Source organism: Aristolochia californica, unplaced genomic scaffold, assembly GCF_029961685.1.
Source record: "Aristolochia californica isolate CCGP_79_NKW_82.1479 unplaced genomic scaffold, dmAriCali1.0.hap1 SCAF_2, whole genome shotgun sequence".
Taxonomy (NCBI): Eukaryota; Viridiplantae; Streptophyta; class Magnoliopsida; order Piperales; family Aristolochiaceae; genus Aristolochia; species Aristolochia californica.
Window position 1 is genome coordinate 1,858,208 of NW_027181881.1, and position 16,300 is coordinate 1,874,507.

At 37.4% G+C, this 16,300-nt stretch overlaps 1 protein-coding gene across 2 annotated transcripts in view; it reads right to left on the bottom strand.

Annotated features, from left to right (window-relative positions):
- Positions 1 to 165: 165 nt before the first annotated feature.
- Positions 166 to 16,300, bottom strand: part of LOC137955388 (E3 ubiquitin-protein ligase UPL6) — a 41,497-nt gene continuing 25,362 nt past the window's right edge. For both annotated transcript variants that reach the window (XM_068802303.1, XM_068802302.1), the window contains exons 20-26: positions 11,887 to 12,057; positions 11,699 to 11,788; positions 10,601 to 10,681; positions 10,446 to 10,519; positions 1,206 to 1,277; positions 1,035 to 1,127; positions 166 to 809 (exon numbers count right to left, since the gene is read on the bottom strand). In XM_068802303.1, coding sequence (XP_068658404.1) covers positions 743 to 809; positions 1,035 to 1,127; positions 1,206 to 1,277; positions 10,446 to 10,519; positions 10,601 to 10,681; positions 11,699 to 11,788; positions 11,887 to 12,057 — 648 coding nt within the window. In that variant the 3' untranslated portion in view covers positions 166 to 742. The remainder of the gene's footprint in view (positions 810 to 1,034; positions 1,128 to 1,205; positions 1,278 to 10,445; positions 10,520 to 10,600; positions 10,682 to 11,698; positions 11,789 to 11,886; positions 12,058 to 16,300) is intronic.

A 16,300-nucleotide genomic window follows, 5' to 3' on the forward strand; every position in this document is an offset into this window, starting at 1 on the left:
GGAAATAAAACTAGGAAATGCGGAACTGAAACTAGGAATAAGAGAAGAATAGTAGTAAAAATTAAAAAAATTATACGACACTGGATACAGTTAGTAAGTATTTTTATAAAGTGATAAATCGATGATTAAGAAACTTCTCAGAAAATAGATAAATCGAGTCTCCAATAGAATTTAAAATATCAAACATTACTTAATTTTCCTCAAACAAACTACTATCATTTAAATAGTTAATATTTTAGTCTCTTAATTTGAAGAAATATATACGTTAAAGAAATTTCGAATGAACTCAACCCGCACCCATGAGACAGCATAATTTGTGTACACTCACTCACTTGACCAAAGCGCGCGACACGCCATGGACCGTCATAAAGACGAGCAAGCTTTTTATTTTCTCACCAACAAAGAATCTTTGACGATGCAAAGCTCTCGGCAGAATCAAATGCTCGGCTTTTCTTCTTTGGCTCAGATAATCATGCCTTCATTGACTTTCTTTTTCCTGCTTATTGGAGACACATAATTTTTTTTTTTTTTTTTTTTTTGTATATGCAGGTTAATGTACATTCATCACACAAATAAAATTATATGTACAGACATGCCTCGCCTCTTTATCCTATGTTGCATTCCCAGCTGAGGGGCTTGAGAGCCCGGATCGCTCACCTCTCAAACTAAACATGCTTCTCATGTTGTTCAATAACTGAGGCTTCAGAAACGGCCGAGAATATGATCACATGACCAGCCGAATTCAGCTCAAATCGAAACCAGCATCAGCATTGATTGCATATATTAGTTTCATCTGCAGTTGCTCCTTGCTGTATCAAAATCACGTTTTGCATTAGTTAAAGTCTGCAATTAGTATTAACCTGCCAAATCGAATGAGCTACCAAGGAAATGGTTCACTTTGCAAGATAGCACAACCACAATTTATGGAGATTACCACAGCTAAAGCCACTAACAGCGGTCAAAAATAGCTTTTCCGCAAGGTAATAATTCCACCAAATGGAAATCCATAAACTTAACAGAGCTCCTAGTCAAACCTTCTATATGGAGGCAGCTTTAGAAGATTCATGCAAGTTGCAGATGTTGGTAAACGATCTAGATACTCTTCAGATGCATCAGCCGCAGCAGCCCTTCAATCAATTTGACCGAACAAGTAAGACAGAAATATCAAACTTACTATTAATAAGAATAAAAAAAATGCAAGTAACCTTTGTATGCAGAATTGAGGTTCCAGAAACTTGAACCCGAGTAATGGGCCTCGAGAGCATCCAGTCACAAACCTACATAAGAAGTACTATTAGATTCACTTCCTCCATAGATCAGATTATTATTCCTAAACATTTTTCTCACATTTCGGCTGGCGTTAAGTATAATGCTAACCTCATACATCATCATCGCCATCGTAATCACAATAGCACACGTAACAATAATAAAAATAACAAATACAGAGAGAACTTAAAAAGAAGGCAAACAAATACTGGATTCTGCCCTTGTGACCTGACTTAACTAGAAGTGATCATACAGGAATTACCCTAAAGCATGAGCCGAAACGTCAAATAATGGGATTTGGAGACAGACTATAGACATTTTATACATAACTGCATTTCCTCTTTGGCTTTCTCCCTGCTTACAGTGGCTTAGCCCAGAAAATGGAGAGCTCGAGAGGTTTAATGAAAATTCTCTTTTCCCTCTCCTTTTCAGTAGTGTTGGTGAGGGATCTACTACCATCTTTTTGCTGAACTGCAAGAAATTTTGGCAGTTAATACACCTGGCTCAACCTTTATTTGGATATCCTGTGCCTCCAACGGCATGGGGTCGACCTAGTTAACATTGAGGCTCTACGAAACAATTTCAAGCCAAGTCATCACTTTGTGAAACTTATATACCATTACAGAAAACAAACCTTAAAGACTTCCACTACGCTGACAAATACCTCACCTACTTATCTTAGTTTGCCTCTTTTCATGGTTCTCCCTGGAAATCCCTCCTTTGAATTCCATTCTAGAGCTATTTGCATGGTAACTTTCCACTTGAAGTGTAACCTCAATTCTTTAGCAGGAGGAACAACCTTGACTAAATCCATCTTCAAAGGCTGTCAAACTGTTACTCTCCGTCAGCCCAGACCAGCTACTGTTGCCTCCCATACCGAGGGCATTAAAAGATCTTCCATTGAAAGGGAGCACGTGCCAGGTTAAAATGTCACTTTGGGGCCCTGTAGATTTAACCATGTAGAAAATGAATCAAACCCTTATGCCCACAAACACTCTTGGCTCCATGCACCCAACCCTTTCCAATGTCTCTGGAATTTTGAAACCAATCGGCATAACTAAGCCTCAGTTCCCTTCAACATGCGTGATGGAGTGGTCACTAAATTCTGGCTTGACACCCACCTTGCAGAAAATCTGTTGAAGCCTTTCCATTGACTCACTATTGTAAGCAAACCCCAAATTTTAGTCTGCCTCCTGTTCTGTCAAACTTCGATTAAATCTTAACCATCATCATGCCCTTGGATCAGTAAATGACCGCTTCCCCCAAATATATCGTTATATTAGGGTTAACAAAAAAAACAAACTAACACCTCTGCACAACATGGCATCCTTTTGCTCCATTCTGGAAAATCCCGGCTTGCAGGAAGTCTCCTATTGTCATCACCCTAATTTTCTGATCAGCTATATCAGAGAGGTCACCTATTAGATAATTGCCAACAGAGACACAATAAGGCAGATTATTTTTTTATTTTTTATTTTTGAAAAATGGACACAGAGCATTTTCAGGTGCAGGCATACACTACAAACACTGTAAAAGCTGAAGGATTTTTTTCTTTAGCAGAACGAATTAGATTGCATTAAGAATTAAAGGATACAGAGAGCAGTTGCAAATTCCAGGCAAACATGAAATGAAACATGAAAATAAAAAATGGTCCGCTGAAACATAAAAAATGCACAAAAGAGCTAATCATAAGGGAGGGAAAGTTTCAAGCACAAGGCGTCGTCAGGATAAGCCATTCCTACCTTTCAGAAAACAATACTTCATTCCTACCCAAGGAATCAGCAAGGTGGTTTGCAAAAAACATCCTAGTCCAGGAGAAAGTAAATGATCAAACAATCTTCAATCTCATGGAAGCTTCAAGAAAGAAGACTAGGTTTTCAAAAAAGCCAACTGATGGTAACAGCCATCTGCGTTACACCAAAAGGGGTTCAACCAAATTATCAATGTACATTTGTTGTCCCTGAAGTAGGGCCTTCATCCACCATGATAAAATCACTTCACCCAAATGGAACTGAATATAACAAACAAGGCTAGCACTGATTACATCTGGAACTGCCGAGAAACATTGAGCATCAGTCAACCGGATTGAGGAGGAAACATTGATGGACACAAGATACTAACATCTAACAAAGTAGAAACCAATCTCTAGTTACATGAGAAAACAGAGCTTGAGAGATGGCGGAGTCCGAAGAACTTGATAGCCCAAAAGAATATTTGGCAAATCATTTCAAGCACCACCAACAGAGCTGCAGTTCCCATCAAAATTCCATTGCTTGCTCCAACTAAATGCATTAAAAGAAAAGCTAGAAAAGAGACCATAAGGTTGAAAAGCTTGCAAGCTTGGTCATCAAATATGGTGCTTGTTTTAAACTAAATGATCAGCTATGAAAATTTTAGCTTTTGCAATGCACTAAAGTTTCTAACCTTAAAGATAGTGTCAAAGTTGTACGTGTTAAGGGTATTTTTGTCATTTTATATACATGTGTTTTCCCTGATATGGAAAGTATTTCTCTAGTTATGGTGGATGATAGATTCAATTTAAGGTTAATATGCTCTATATTCTAGGAGATACAAGCAGTTCAATCTAGAGAGGCATTTTTAGCATTATACATATTTTTCACTTAAGCGACCTATTTGGTAAAGAGAGGTCAAATTCTGACCTCGTAGAGAGTGCCACAAACTACTACACTTCTAAATCCTCTTCTTTCTTTCCTATCTTCTCTATTTCTCTGATTTTTACATGGTATCAAAGCAAGTTGAGTGTGTGAGCCATGGCCCAATGTGTAATCCCTAGGTTATTTGTGTATTGCGAGTGATGAAGTGAAAGTCAAGTTGTTTGTGTATCGTGGACACATCGCAAGACCATTACATGTAAGCTTGGAAGTGAGAGAATGTGAAGTAGAAAAAAGTCCCACATTGAGAAGTCTTTGGAGAAATTAATAGTTATAAGGTTGAGCAATAGGCCTCCTAAGTGACGTTTTAGTTGATCTTTCTTCTTAGCACAAAAACCCTAGGGTTGATGGTTTGCACTACCTATTGAGCAATTGCACACCTAGAGGGTTGTTAGTGGGTGTTTTCTGTTCCTATGCCTACGTAGGCTCCCAAACCAATAGCGGGATCTTCCTTATCTACTTATTTGCATGGAATTGTATGTTCCGAGGTAACTTCATGCTATTATAACCTATATTGTGGCTTATTATGGGCTTTGAAAAATTGCCATAATTTTTGCCAACCTATGTTGGGGCCCACATCATTTGTGCAAGACATTTGATGTATTTGAGTACTCCTTGTTGGAGTTGTGTTGCTATATTGCAGTTTTTTCTCAGATTATTTGAGTGCTTTGAGAGGTAGTTATGTCTGATTTGTGAGAAGTTGTTGCTTTGGTCAAAGATGTCATTACCATTACTCCGGTAAGTGTTGGGATAAGTATGGTAAGCTTGCCTGGGCAAATTCAAGTGTTACAAAGGGTAGGTCATCCTCGTCTATTGGTATATTTGGCATTCTTTCTAGTGCATTTGATGAGCTTTAGCAGCTGGCTTAGTTGACTGCTTCCTCCCCATTTGTGAACCACATTGTCTCCTTACCAGTGACACACTTGTGGTTAGAACATACCTCTTTGACCAAGCTACTTCAATTATTTCCAGATCTACCTTCTACTTTATCATTTCAATGTAACTCTTGTCAACTCGGAAAGCACCATAGAGCATCTTTTCCACCCAATTCAAGTCGTAGTAATAGCTTGTATGAAATAATTCATTCAAATGTATGGAGTACATATCGGATAGCTAATATATTTGGTTTCCAGTTTTTTCTTTCGTTTATTAATGACTTCAGTCGGACTACATGGGTGTATCTCCTACGAGAGAAATCCGAGGCTTTTTATGTATTCTTGAAGTTTGATAGTGAAATAAAGAATCAATTTTGGTGCTTCACTTTCTATTTGAGTATTCATAATAGGCTTGAACTCATGAATCATAAATTTGATACATTCTGTAGTGCCAATAGCATTGTCCATCAACATTCCTATGCATATACACCACTACAGAATGAAAATACAAAATGCAAAATGCAAAATGTCACTTACTTGAGATTGCTCGCACTATGCCCATTCAGATGAAGATTCCTGTCTTACAAGGGAATGTTTTACTGTTTGTTTTTAATTAATAGGATGCCCTCTTTTGTGCTTGATGGTAAGATTGCTTTACAAATTCTCAAACCTACCAGTGACCAGTTTCCTCTATCCTTGTGTGCTTGGATTTGTATCTTATGTCCATCTATTTGGTCAATTGTTTGATAAATTATCTCCTTGCTCAGCCAAGTGTCTTCTTAGATTATTCCCATACTCAAAAAGTGTACAAGTGTTACTGTTCAGCAAGCAGGGAAACTTTTATATTTACAGACATTCTTTTCCAAAGATGTCCGATATTTTTCACAATTGGCTATGTCTAGTACTCCTATGCTCGAAACAGATGGTTGTGTACCTTGACCTATGGAGGATGTTCCTAGCATTGTGCTAGGTGTTGATCCACCAATACCAAAGCCACTACAGGTCTATAAACGACAGATGCCTTCTAAGGCCATCACACAAAGACCCTCTCTTCCACTACAATGGTGCCTTCCTTGTCTGTCAGTCCTGAGGTAAATAATTTACATGTACCTGTTTCACTTTGTAGAGGTATTCGAACTTGTACTCAACGTGGAACTAGATATCCTATTTCCAAGTTTGTAAACTTTGATTCATTGTCTAGTTCTTTCAAATCTTTTGCATTATCTTTGTCTCAAAAATAGGCTACGTATGTAGAGATGGAAGTTTTAATTAATAAGGGAACATGGACATTATGTGAGCCAACACCAAATGCTACCACACTTGGGTGTCCTTGGCTTTACACAATAATCTATAAGGTTGATGGTTCTATAGAGCGAGACAAAGTCCCAACTCGTTGCCAAAGCGAACACATGAACCAAGGGGTAAATGTCTTTAAGACGTTTTCACTAGTTGCACGTCCATCATCAATTTGTATATTGATGTTTGTCACCATCAACTAAGGCTAGCCATTCTTCTAGTTGGATAGTAAAAATGTCTTTTTGTATGGTGATCCGGTTAAGGAAGTTTATATGGAGCAACCTTCTGGTATGTTGTTCAGGGGGAGATAGAAAAAGTATGTAAACTATATAAAGCCATCAATGGCCTCAAATAGAGTGGGAGAGCTTGGCTCAAAAAATTCAGCCAAGTAGTTATGTCATTGGGGATTGCAAGAAGTCAGTGTGATCACTCGTTCTTTGTTTTGAAAAGACCCTCTGAAGTTGTAGTGTTGATTATATACATTGATGACATAGTATTATTAGGGAATGATTTGAAAGGCACTGAAGAAATCAAAAGGCACCTTGTGAAACATTTTCAACCAAGGATTTTGGTAGCAAAGATTAAAGCAAGTATCTTCTTGATGTAGACAAAATACGATATTGATATGCTTCAAGAATATGGAATGTAGGGAGTTAGGCCTGCTAAGATGCCTATGGAAGTAAATCACAGTCTCCATAAAAATTATGGTGCCAAGTTTAAAGACAAGACTATGTATAGAAGGTTAGTAAATAAGCTCATCTATGCTACAGTAAATCAACTATCATTTGTAGGTAAGCCAGTTAATGGAGCATCCGAGGAAGATACATTTAGAATCCGCACATAGGATATTATGCTATTTGAAAGGTGCACCAAAAAAAGGGATGTTGTATGCACCACAATCACCTGCAAATTAGTGAGTATTCTGATGTCAATTATGCAGGGTCTAAATTGGATAGAAAAATCTACTTTAGGGTACTGTCTTTGTTGGTGGAACATGGTTAGTTGGAAAAACAAGAAATAGGCTTTATGGAAAGAAAGGAATAATCGAAAATTCAACCTGAAGTTTATTTCTAGAGAAATATTGGTTGAAAAAATTATTGGTCAAGTTACTTTGTGGATTTTATTGCAAAAGGAATTTTGTGATCATCGAGGGACAAACTTCCGTGAAAACTAGCACATTGCAGCTAAAATGACCTATCCAGCAAGGCCCCCTGTTATGGTGAGTTGGTCCCCTCCCCCTATTGGTCATTTTAAGTTGAACTTTGCTGGTAGTGCGTATGGATGTCCGGGCCCTACTGGTTTTGGTGGAGTTATTCATGATGAAAATGGGATTCTTCTTTTTTTCTTATGTCGGGCCAATTGGAAATTCGGATTCTACAACGGCTGAATTAACTAGATTATTACACGGACTTCGGATTTTCAAAACTCGTGCTTCTGGGGCCCCTTTGCATTGAAGGTGACTCAAAAGTGGTTATTAATTGGTGCGCAAATAAAGATCATCCTCCGTGGCGGCATTGGGATATGTATTATGATATATGTAATTCAATTTCTACTTTAAATTGTAAATGAAATTATATTCCTAGATCTGCTAATCATTTAGCGGATGCCCAGGCTAAACTAGGCGTCTCTCTCCAACACCTTGTTGTGGAAGGAGACCCTGTTTAGCAAGGTATTGTAATCTCTCTTTTTCTTTTAATACAGCTTACACGTCTTATTTAAAAAAAAAAAAGTTTGCTCCAATACAAAAGCAAAGTACTGAGCAATAGCTCACACAAGTTAGTGAACTTTTGTGGGTGAGGCCAGTGAAATAAGAGTTAGGTTTTCCTAGTACAAAGACAATAAAAATGTTTTTTGATAATAGAGCCACAATATTCATTGCAAGTAACCCAATGATTCATGAATAGACGAAACATGTAGAAGTTGATTGTTTTGTCCGTTATGCTTTAATGATTGGTGTTGTACTTACTCTCTATGTCAACCTATGATCAGCCTAGTGATGTCTATACAAAGGAAAAACAGAATTTTGGAAATTCTTCACAAGCAAGGGCTCTTTGATATATACGCTCTAGCTTGAGGAGTGTTAAAATATATGTAAAAATGGTATTTTGGTTTTTCCCATGGTTGTATATCCCTCTTAGGATAACTGCTAGCTAGTTAAGGGAGATATAAGTGTGTATGTATAGAGGGCATATATGTCTTTTTGAAAGTTGTTAACTTGAGTGAATTTATAAGATAAATTAGGGTCTGGTTTCAGACCCAAAGAAGGCTTCTCTCTCTCTCTCTCTCTCTCTCTCTCTCTCTCTCTCTCTCTCTCTCTCTCTCTCTCTCTCTCTATATATATATATATATATATATATATATATATATATATATATAATGCAATTTGATCCTCAATTGGGTGCAAACAATTACAAAGTGCAGGACCGTGAGATAACTGATAACAGAAGCAACATTGGTTATACCTGAACTTCGAGAACAAGGTTCTTTAAGGGGGGATAATGTTAGGAACTAAAGGGTAAATTAGTTTTTACAATTGTAATGGGGACTTGAGGTTTTTTTAATGTAATTAGAAGGGTCAATTAGTATCAGAAAAGCAAGGGTTAACTTGCACATTGAGACATCTTAGCTTAAGTAAGAGTCGTATAAATAGTCAAAAGTTAGAGTTGGAATCTACGTAGGAGCTAGAGCCAAGAATAAAAGTAAGACTTAAGAGTCAAAATAAATTCTGATATATGTAAGAGATCTACAACATAAATTTAAAAGACTACAAAGGGAGTACTTTAACGTTCTCCAATCGAGTTAGGACTGGCCTCGATCTCTTTTGAGGTAGGTCCCTAACAAGAGGGCCTCCGCCCTCTATTTGAGAGAAAGAAGAGAGCTTTCCTGCATTCCCCCTAATCTACAAAAACCCCCTGCATCTCCTAAATCCATGGTCCACCCTAGGCAGGGTTGAAATTTCAAACCCCTTATCTATCCTTGCCTCAAACCCACTTTGCCCACATCCCTAATTTGGGGAAAACACATGGTTAGAAAAAGTAGAAGCTCTCAAGGTAAATCTTGTTCCGTCAAGGGACATGAAAAGGTCATTCATCAAAATTGCCATTAGGGCAGCTAATTCCCTGACTCCAATTGTAAGCCAGGTCTATGAATAAATATAGAGGGTAAATGATGTCCAACTTTAGATTCCAGAAAAGAGGATGTTCATGCTTGAACTCTCTTTCCTAGGACAATTTAATTTGAATTTTGATGGCAACACTTGGGCAATCAGGCCTAGCTAGTGGTGGTGTCATTCATTATAGTTCAAGGAGGAATGTTGTAGATTATCATTCTCTCAGGAGTTGTTAATCCCGCCAAGGTTAGAGCCCATGGGACAAAATGCAATTTAGTATCTCTCTCTTCAGTCAATTGATAATTGAGGGCAACTCCCTGGATCACCATTAGCTACATAGCCAAAGAAAATTCTTCCAAATGCTTGCTTAAAATTTTTAATTAGAATTGTTCCCAGCTCTCAATCTTCTGAATTCGTACATAAAGGGAAATCCATTGCCACAATGATTCCTCGGATTCTCCTGGCAACATCAGTATTGAGGAATTTTCTATGCTTCACGCCACCATAGCTCCATTGGTATTAATGTTTTTTTGTTGCACTTCCTTTCTTTACATGATTACACTCCTTTAAGGCGCCTTTGTACACTTTCTGTCTTCTTAATTTCTTCTCACCATTTAAAAGCAGAACAAAGCTAAATAAAACACTAAGACCTTTCCCGGTGTAATGAGAACCATTTAAAAACCCCAGAAACAATTCACATCGTTCGAAGAGACAAAAATTTCTACTATCTAAAATAACTCCAGTAGACATATTTCAAGAAGAGAAGAAAGGCAGCTCACACATATCATCTTGCAAAATATTATTAAAGAAATATTTCTTTTTGAGAAGCTCACTAAGAGGCACATAATCAGTGGAATTTTGGGTGATATAACCTGATTTAGTATAAAAAAACTAAATAAACAAGTAGTCTGCAGCAGCAATTCAGAATTCTAGAAACGAGATGAGAAATTTATAACTGCTGAAAAGAACAAAGCAGTTTGACACATAAAATCTTGCAAAAGATTCCAAAAATACTTCTTTCCGAGGGAGGTTAACAACATGCCTATAATATGTGAAATATCTCAGTAATATAACCTAATTTGGTATAAAAACAACTAGAGACTGCAGAAGCGGTTTAGAATTCTTGAAGCAATAAGATATAATATACTGAATAATGAAAGCTACTTCCAAGGGAAATTCAGGAAAAATGGATAATGCCTCAAGGTTAAACAAGGATGCATAACTCACTTCAAAAATTTTTTCTGATCGTCAAAAGAGAAGCTCTTTAAGACTTCCCAAAACATCGCTATGACATAATGTTCCTGAAAGATCGTCCAATAATCACAACATCAGTAACTAGTTCACTCATTCATGCACGTTTTGGATATAAAAGTGCAACTAACCTCACTATAACCACCAGTATAATGAGCATGAGTATGTAAATCATCCACATCCAAGCCTTCAAGTGAACCAGATATTAGAAGCTGCAAATGAAGTCAATTGCCAACGAAGTTCAGATTAGCAAATACTGAAGTAACAGAAAAAATTATACAGGTACAGTGTTATGGCTGAGATAAAGTCTCAATAACTTCTCACAGGAGTTAACCAATAACATTTCATACACAACCACTAATATTATATAATGGTCCTTAAGAAAGAACAAGTATAAAATCAATAAGGCTGAACTTAGAACTGACAACTGCATAGTCAAAAAGGAGGAGCTAACGCCTGTAAAAAGGGATATGTTTGAAGTCCTTTTCTAGCCACTTTGACATATAAGAGACTTAAAGGGCAATCAAACTTACAAAAGGTAGCTACAAAAACTTGAGAAAGAAATGAGATGCCACTTCAGTCACATGTGGACACATACCTAAGGCGAGTTAACCTACAAATAAAAATTCCATAAAGACCGTAGTCAATTTTGTGGACAAAGGCAAAATTATCATTGTATGATCTAGCCCCTTCAGAGCCTCAAAGAGTTTATAAACTAAAAATAAGCTGAGCAATCAACAGGAGTTGATAATTTTATTTTATTTTAAATGATCCTGAATTTTATTAAAACAAAAACTCAAACTAGCAGATCACAAAAGGGGGAAGCTTTCCCAAACCATGAGAGATTGCTGGGAGGTTCCGAATTTTGCCAATTTATCAGCCAAAGAATTGGCTGATCTAGGAATGAGATTCCAATTACAATGAATAGATGACACAATGTCAACAATACAATCGGCAAGCCACTCAGAAAAACATGCCATAGAAAGAAATTTGGATTACTAGCCTAAAACATGCACAATTCTCAGTGAATCATCTGGCCCATTCATAGCATTAGTAGCAATTTAATAAACTAAAAATCAGAGGAACAAACCATAGGTAGTGACTATAAAAATTAGGTTGTCAGAAAAAGAATGCCTTACAAACAACAATCATCTACACTATGTCAATTATACAATGTCTGGCAACAATAATAATGAAGCTGATAGAAGACGGAAGAAAAAGAACTTTACCTGAAGCTCATGCTCATTGAACATATCCATCCAATCTTTCCGAATCAGTTTTTGAAATCCTCTTAAAAAATGCTTGCTTTGAGAAATTATCTGTATCAATGGAGAACACAGAGTCATTATAGCAAAAGAACAAGATGAATACGCATAACAAACTGCAGTGTGGTTTTGCTAGTGAATTGTGGCCCCACCTGATGATTTAGCCGATAATGTGCAACATAATGAATGAACTCCCTTACATTCTTGTTGGTGACACGAATATCTTTTCCGCCTGCAATGAGTTCTTCTTCTTTTTGTTCCCCATACTCATTACTTACTATTACAAAATATAGCTCCAGATCTGACAGATCGCCTTCATAATGCTGTAGATTACAAAGCTACCCAAGATTAGCATTCAAATCAGTGATGTAAAATTGAATCTAGAAAAGAAACTACGTGATTAAATTTATCCACAACCAGAATATGATGGGAATATAATTGTGATTTTTTTAGATTGCCTATATTTCACAGTACACTAACTATCAGCTATTTCTTAACCTGTTGGATACTGAGTAAGAAACGGTACTCTTAAATGAACAACAGAACAAACATGTAACAACAGAAAAGGAGGTTGCATCTACTAGTTACTATAACTCTACAATAGATATCATTCCCATCCAACAGATGTCCAATCACTAACTTTCAGGAAAGGTAAGTGCCACTTGAAGTCAATGGAAAATAATGCTATGACATTTGATTACAGAAGCTTCATTCCTATTGAGCAAAAGACCAATGTTGTAGTCTACTGAAATGCTTTTGAAGATGCAAGACCCAATCAACTTGATTCATTGACATCCAAATGGAGAACCTAGTAACCTCAAAAATGTGGTAAGTGATGCCTTTGAAGATAGGGAGAAGTTTTCACATGGTATAACCCAGCTCCTTTTGGTCACTGCACTCCATATACTCTGACCACTTTTCAGCCTATTATTTAGAAATGAATATGGCATTAGCTGAATGCATAAAAAAACAGTTCTCTCCCTCATCCGTTTCAAATATATGATATGCCTGACAATCTATGCCAGCCAATGGCTGCTCTCTTGGATGCAATGTTAGCAATGCCAACCTGTCAATTTACTTAATTTTGGCTTCAATCGAGTTCAGCCATCAATTGAACTGAGATGAAGTGATTATTCATTTAGTTCATCATCATGGAATACAGCCATCAATTGAACTGAGATGAAGTGATAATTCATTTAGTTCATCGTCAAGTTCCACCATTACTTGGACTGAGATGAAGTGATAATTCATTTTTAGAGATATTATCCATTTATCTATCAATTTAATATCATACATTATTTTATATTACTCCAGCTTCTTGATGAAAGCCTTGTATCTCTCTTCTTTTCATTTAAAATAAAAAATTATAATGAAAAGTGTGAAGTTAGGCCCAAAGCCCATCCCAAAATGACTAGCCAACTTGAGAAGCCTCTTTCCCAACTAATAAACACAAGATCATTGTACTTACTAATCCATGTGGGACTATTCCTTAACAATCCCCCTCACGTGTAGGCCCTCTTTTGTGGCTCTAAAAGTGGATAATTTAGGTGTAAGCCCACCTTGTGGCTCTACAAGTGGATAACTTAGGTGTAGCCCACATATGAGTACCTTGTCTGATACCATGTGAAGTTGGGTCCAAGGTTCATCCCAAAATGACTAGCCAACTTAGGAAGCCTCTTTCCCAACTAATAAACTCAAGATTTTTGTACTCATTAATCCATTTGGGACTACTTCTTAATAGTAAAAGCAATAATATTTTTTTTTGAATCTCTGAATATAGGAAAATCAACACAGTTACCAACCCAATGAGGTGACCAGATCTGGTTAACCCGAGTAACCCGGTTTGATAAACAGTTGACATGATATGATGTCATTTTGAGGTATAAAAAAAAAGTTAGAAGGGGAGAAGCTCTCCATGATCTTCATAAAGGGGGTTCCACATGGCAAGGGCAACCAATCGTTTCCTATTTGATCCCTTTGAATTTCATATTCGAAGTTATGATTGGATCGATTCATTAAAAAGAATCGATTCAATACATTTCTTATGTACACATAGGTGATATATTGGATTTGAATCAGATTTCAGATCAATCTTTATTGTTGACCACCACCATTATGTTGTTGCTAGCAAATACCACTATTTTTGGTTTTGGATCATCTTCCAAATCATTCCCACAGGAGATCCAAATCATTTTTTTCTTTATCCTTTGATAAAAAGATTCATTCTCTTCATAAAAAATAGGAGGTAGAACCACTAAAGATTTCCTCTTAACTCATCCTTCCTTACCAGTAGTAGTGGGAGGGTCAGGGCTCCACAGCCCTCCAGATTTTCTTTGACAGAGCAAGAATCCCTCGCCCTCCCCACCATTGGATGAAGGGAAAAGGAGAGGAGAGGGGTGCATTTCCCTCCCACCCTCTTTGTATTTTTACAAAGAGAAGTAGAGAAAGGGGCTGCCCCTCTCCTTTCCTGCAATGCTAGATGAAGAGAGAGGCCCCTCCCCCATTTTGTGTTGCATGGGGAATTTCCCCGTCTGACAAGTGACTTGACAGGCCATGTCAACTAATTGAACCGGTAACCCAACTTAGTCAACTGGGTTTTTGCCGATTTCCAGTTCTCATCCCTTCATTCGAATAGGTCCAATTGAACTTGGTTTAATGAGTCAGTCCAATTTTATAACACTAATAGTAATTCTTTATGAATCCTTAATAGAAGAAGGCTATTTTTTTTTTTCAGATGTTGATTACAAATACATATTGCACCCAAACCCTAGTGAGACTTGTTTTGAAAATGATGAGAAATTCATTGAAGAAAAAGAAAGAAAGGACCACCATTACAACAATTACATCAAGGTTGCACAAGGTTGCACACAAGCAAAGCAAACAAAACATAAAAAGACTAAGAAACTAGCAAGCTCCAAGCCATCAAAGGAAAACTAAATAACAAAGAGAACAAAAAGATCAGCCAATATAAATAGGACAAGTGTTAGACTCAACGAGAGGCATATAAGAGACATCATTGCAAAAGTATCTACTGAACACCTGCACTTCTCAAAGTATGAGATAGATGTAATTGAGGATCATGACTTAGCAAAGAAATTTCATCATGCATGTGCCGAAAGTTCTCCAAGGAGGCTAGAACCCCAGGCAACATGGCTTCTCATGTCGTTGGTCTCATCTCGGGCTGGCTTCATAGAAAGAAGGAATTTGCCACTCTATCGGGGGTTTCCCTTTGGGAAAATTGGAATTTAATTGCTCATATGTCTGGCCCCAACAGAATTCCGAGTATGGCTATCTGGGATCCTCCCCCTTGCGACTGCATAAAACTGAATTTTGATGGTAGTGTTATTGGATATTCTGGACCAGCAGGAGCATGTGGTGTGTTCAGAGGTCACAATGGAGAACCTATTCTTTCTTATGTTGGTCCGGTGGGCAATGCCGATTCTAATACTGCTGAAGTTAGTGCTCTGCTGTTCGGCCTCCAAATCTTCAGGGATCGTCTCCATGGCAAGTTAATCATTGAAGGCAACTCGAAGACTATTATTAGTTGGTGTTCCAAAGATGGTCTCCCCCTTTGACGCCACTGGCCCATCACTGATAGTATTGCTGACATTGTATCTTCTACGCATTGTAATTGGAATTTCATTCCTAGATCAACCAACTCTTTGGCTGATAAATTGGCAAAATTCGGAACTTCCCAACAAAGGCTTCCCTCCTTTATAATATGCTCTCTTGAGTTTTTGCCTTAATAAAAATCAGCATCATTTAAAAAAAAAAAATTTGACAAGTACCAATCAATGAGTAATCACCAAAGGAGATCGCAGATCTTGATGACAGAGACTTCATTTTGGCGGTAAGCTCAAAGGATTGATTTCTTTGGTGGAGCACCTTAAGTCCCAAGAAGCACAGCTTGAATGGAATTACATGAATATTAATGATAATGTCTATGTTCATGCCTTTCCCAGACATCCCTGACACCTGATTCCATACTGATGGACCTTGTTCCCACATGAATAAAATGATAGTCAGGCAAACATGAAACAAAACCAGAGGGCAGACACTGTTTGGATACCTAATGCTAGTTCAAAGTCAAGAGAGAACTTCATCCAACCCTGGGAGACTACCGCAGCTGAGTTTCTCAAGGATAATTCCCCAGAAAACTAGGATTATCCTCAACGCAAATAAAGGAGCAGACTACAAAGAACCGTAATGATTAGGGCACCTAAAAAAGAAGGTGAACAGACTACTCTGTAATTTCCACAAAGTACTTGAGACAAATACTTGTATCACCAACATTGTAAATCCAACAATCAAAGAACACTGGCCTGTTTATTCTCTATCTCTGACATTGTATCTAGTATTTCCTATTCCTGGAACCATGTACCCCGGTCTGCAAACTCTTCTGCCGATAGGCTAGCTAAATTCGGGACATCCCTTCAATAGCTCATTGTTTGGGATGGTCCCCCCAATCTCTGATGCAACTCTCCTTTCTTTCTAATAAAATTCAGCATTACTTGGAAAAAAAAAAAAGCCAAGATCACTCTTCCTATTTCATATTCAGAAGGCTTA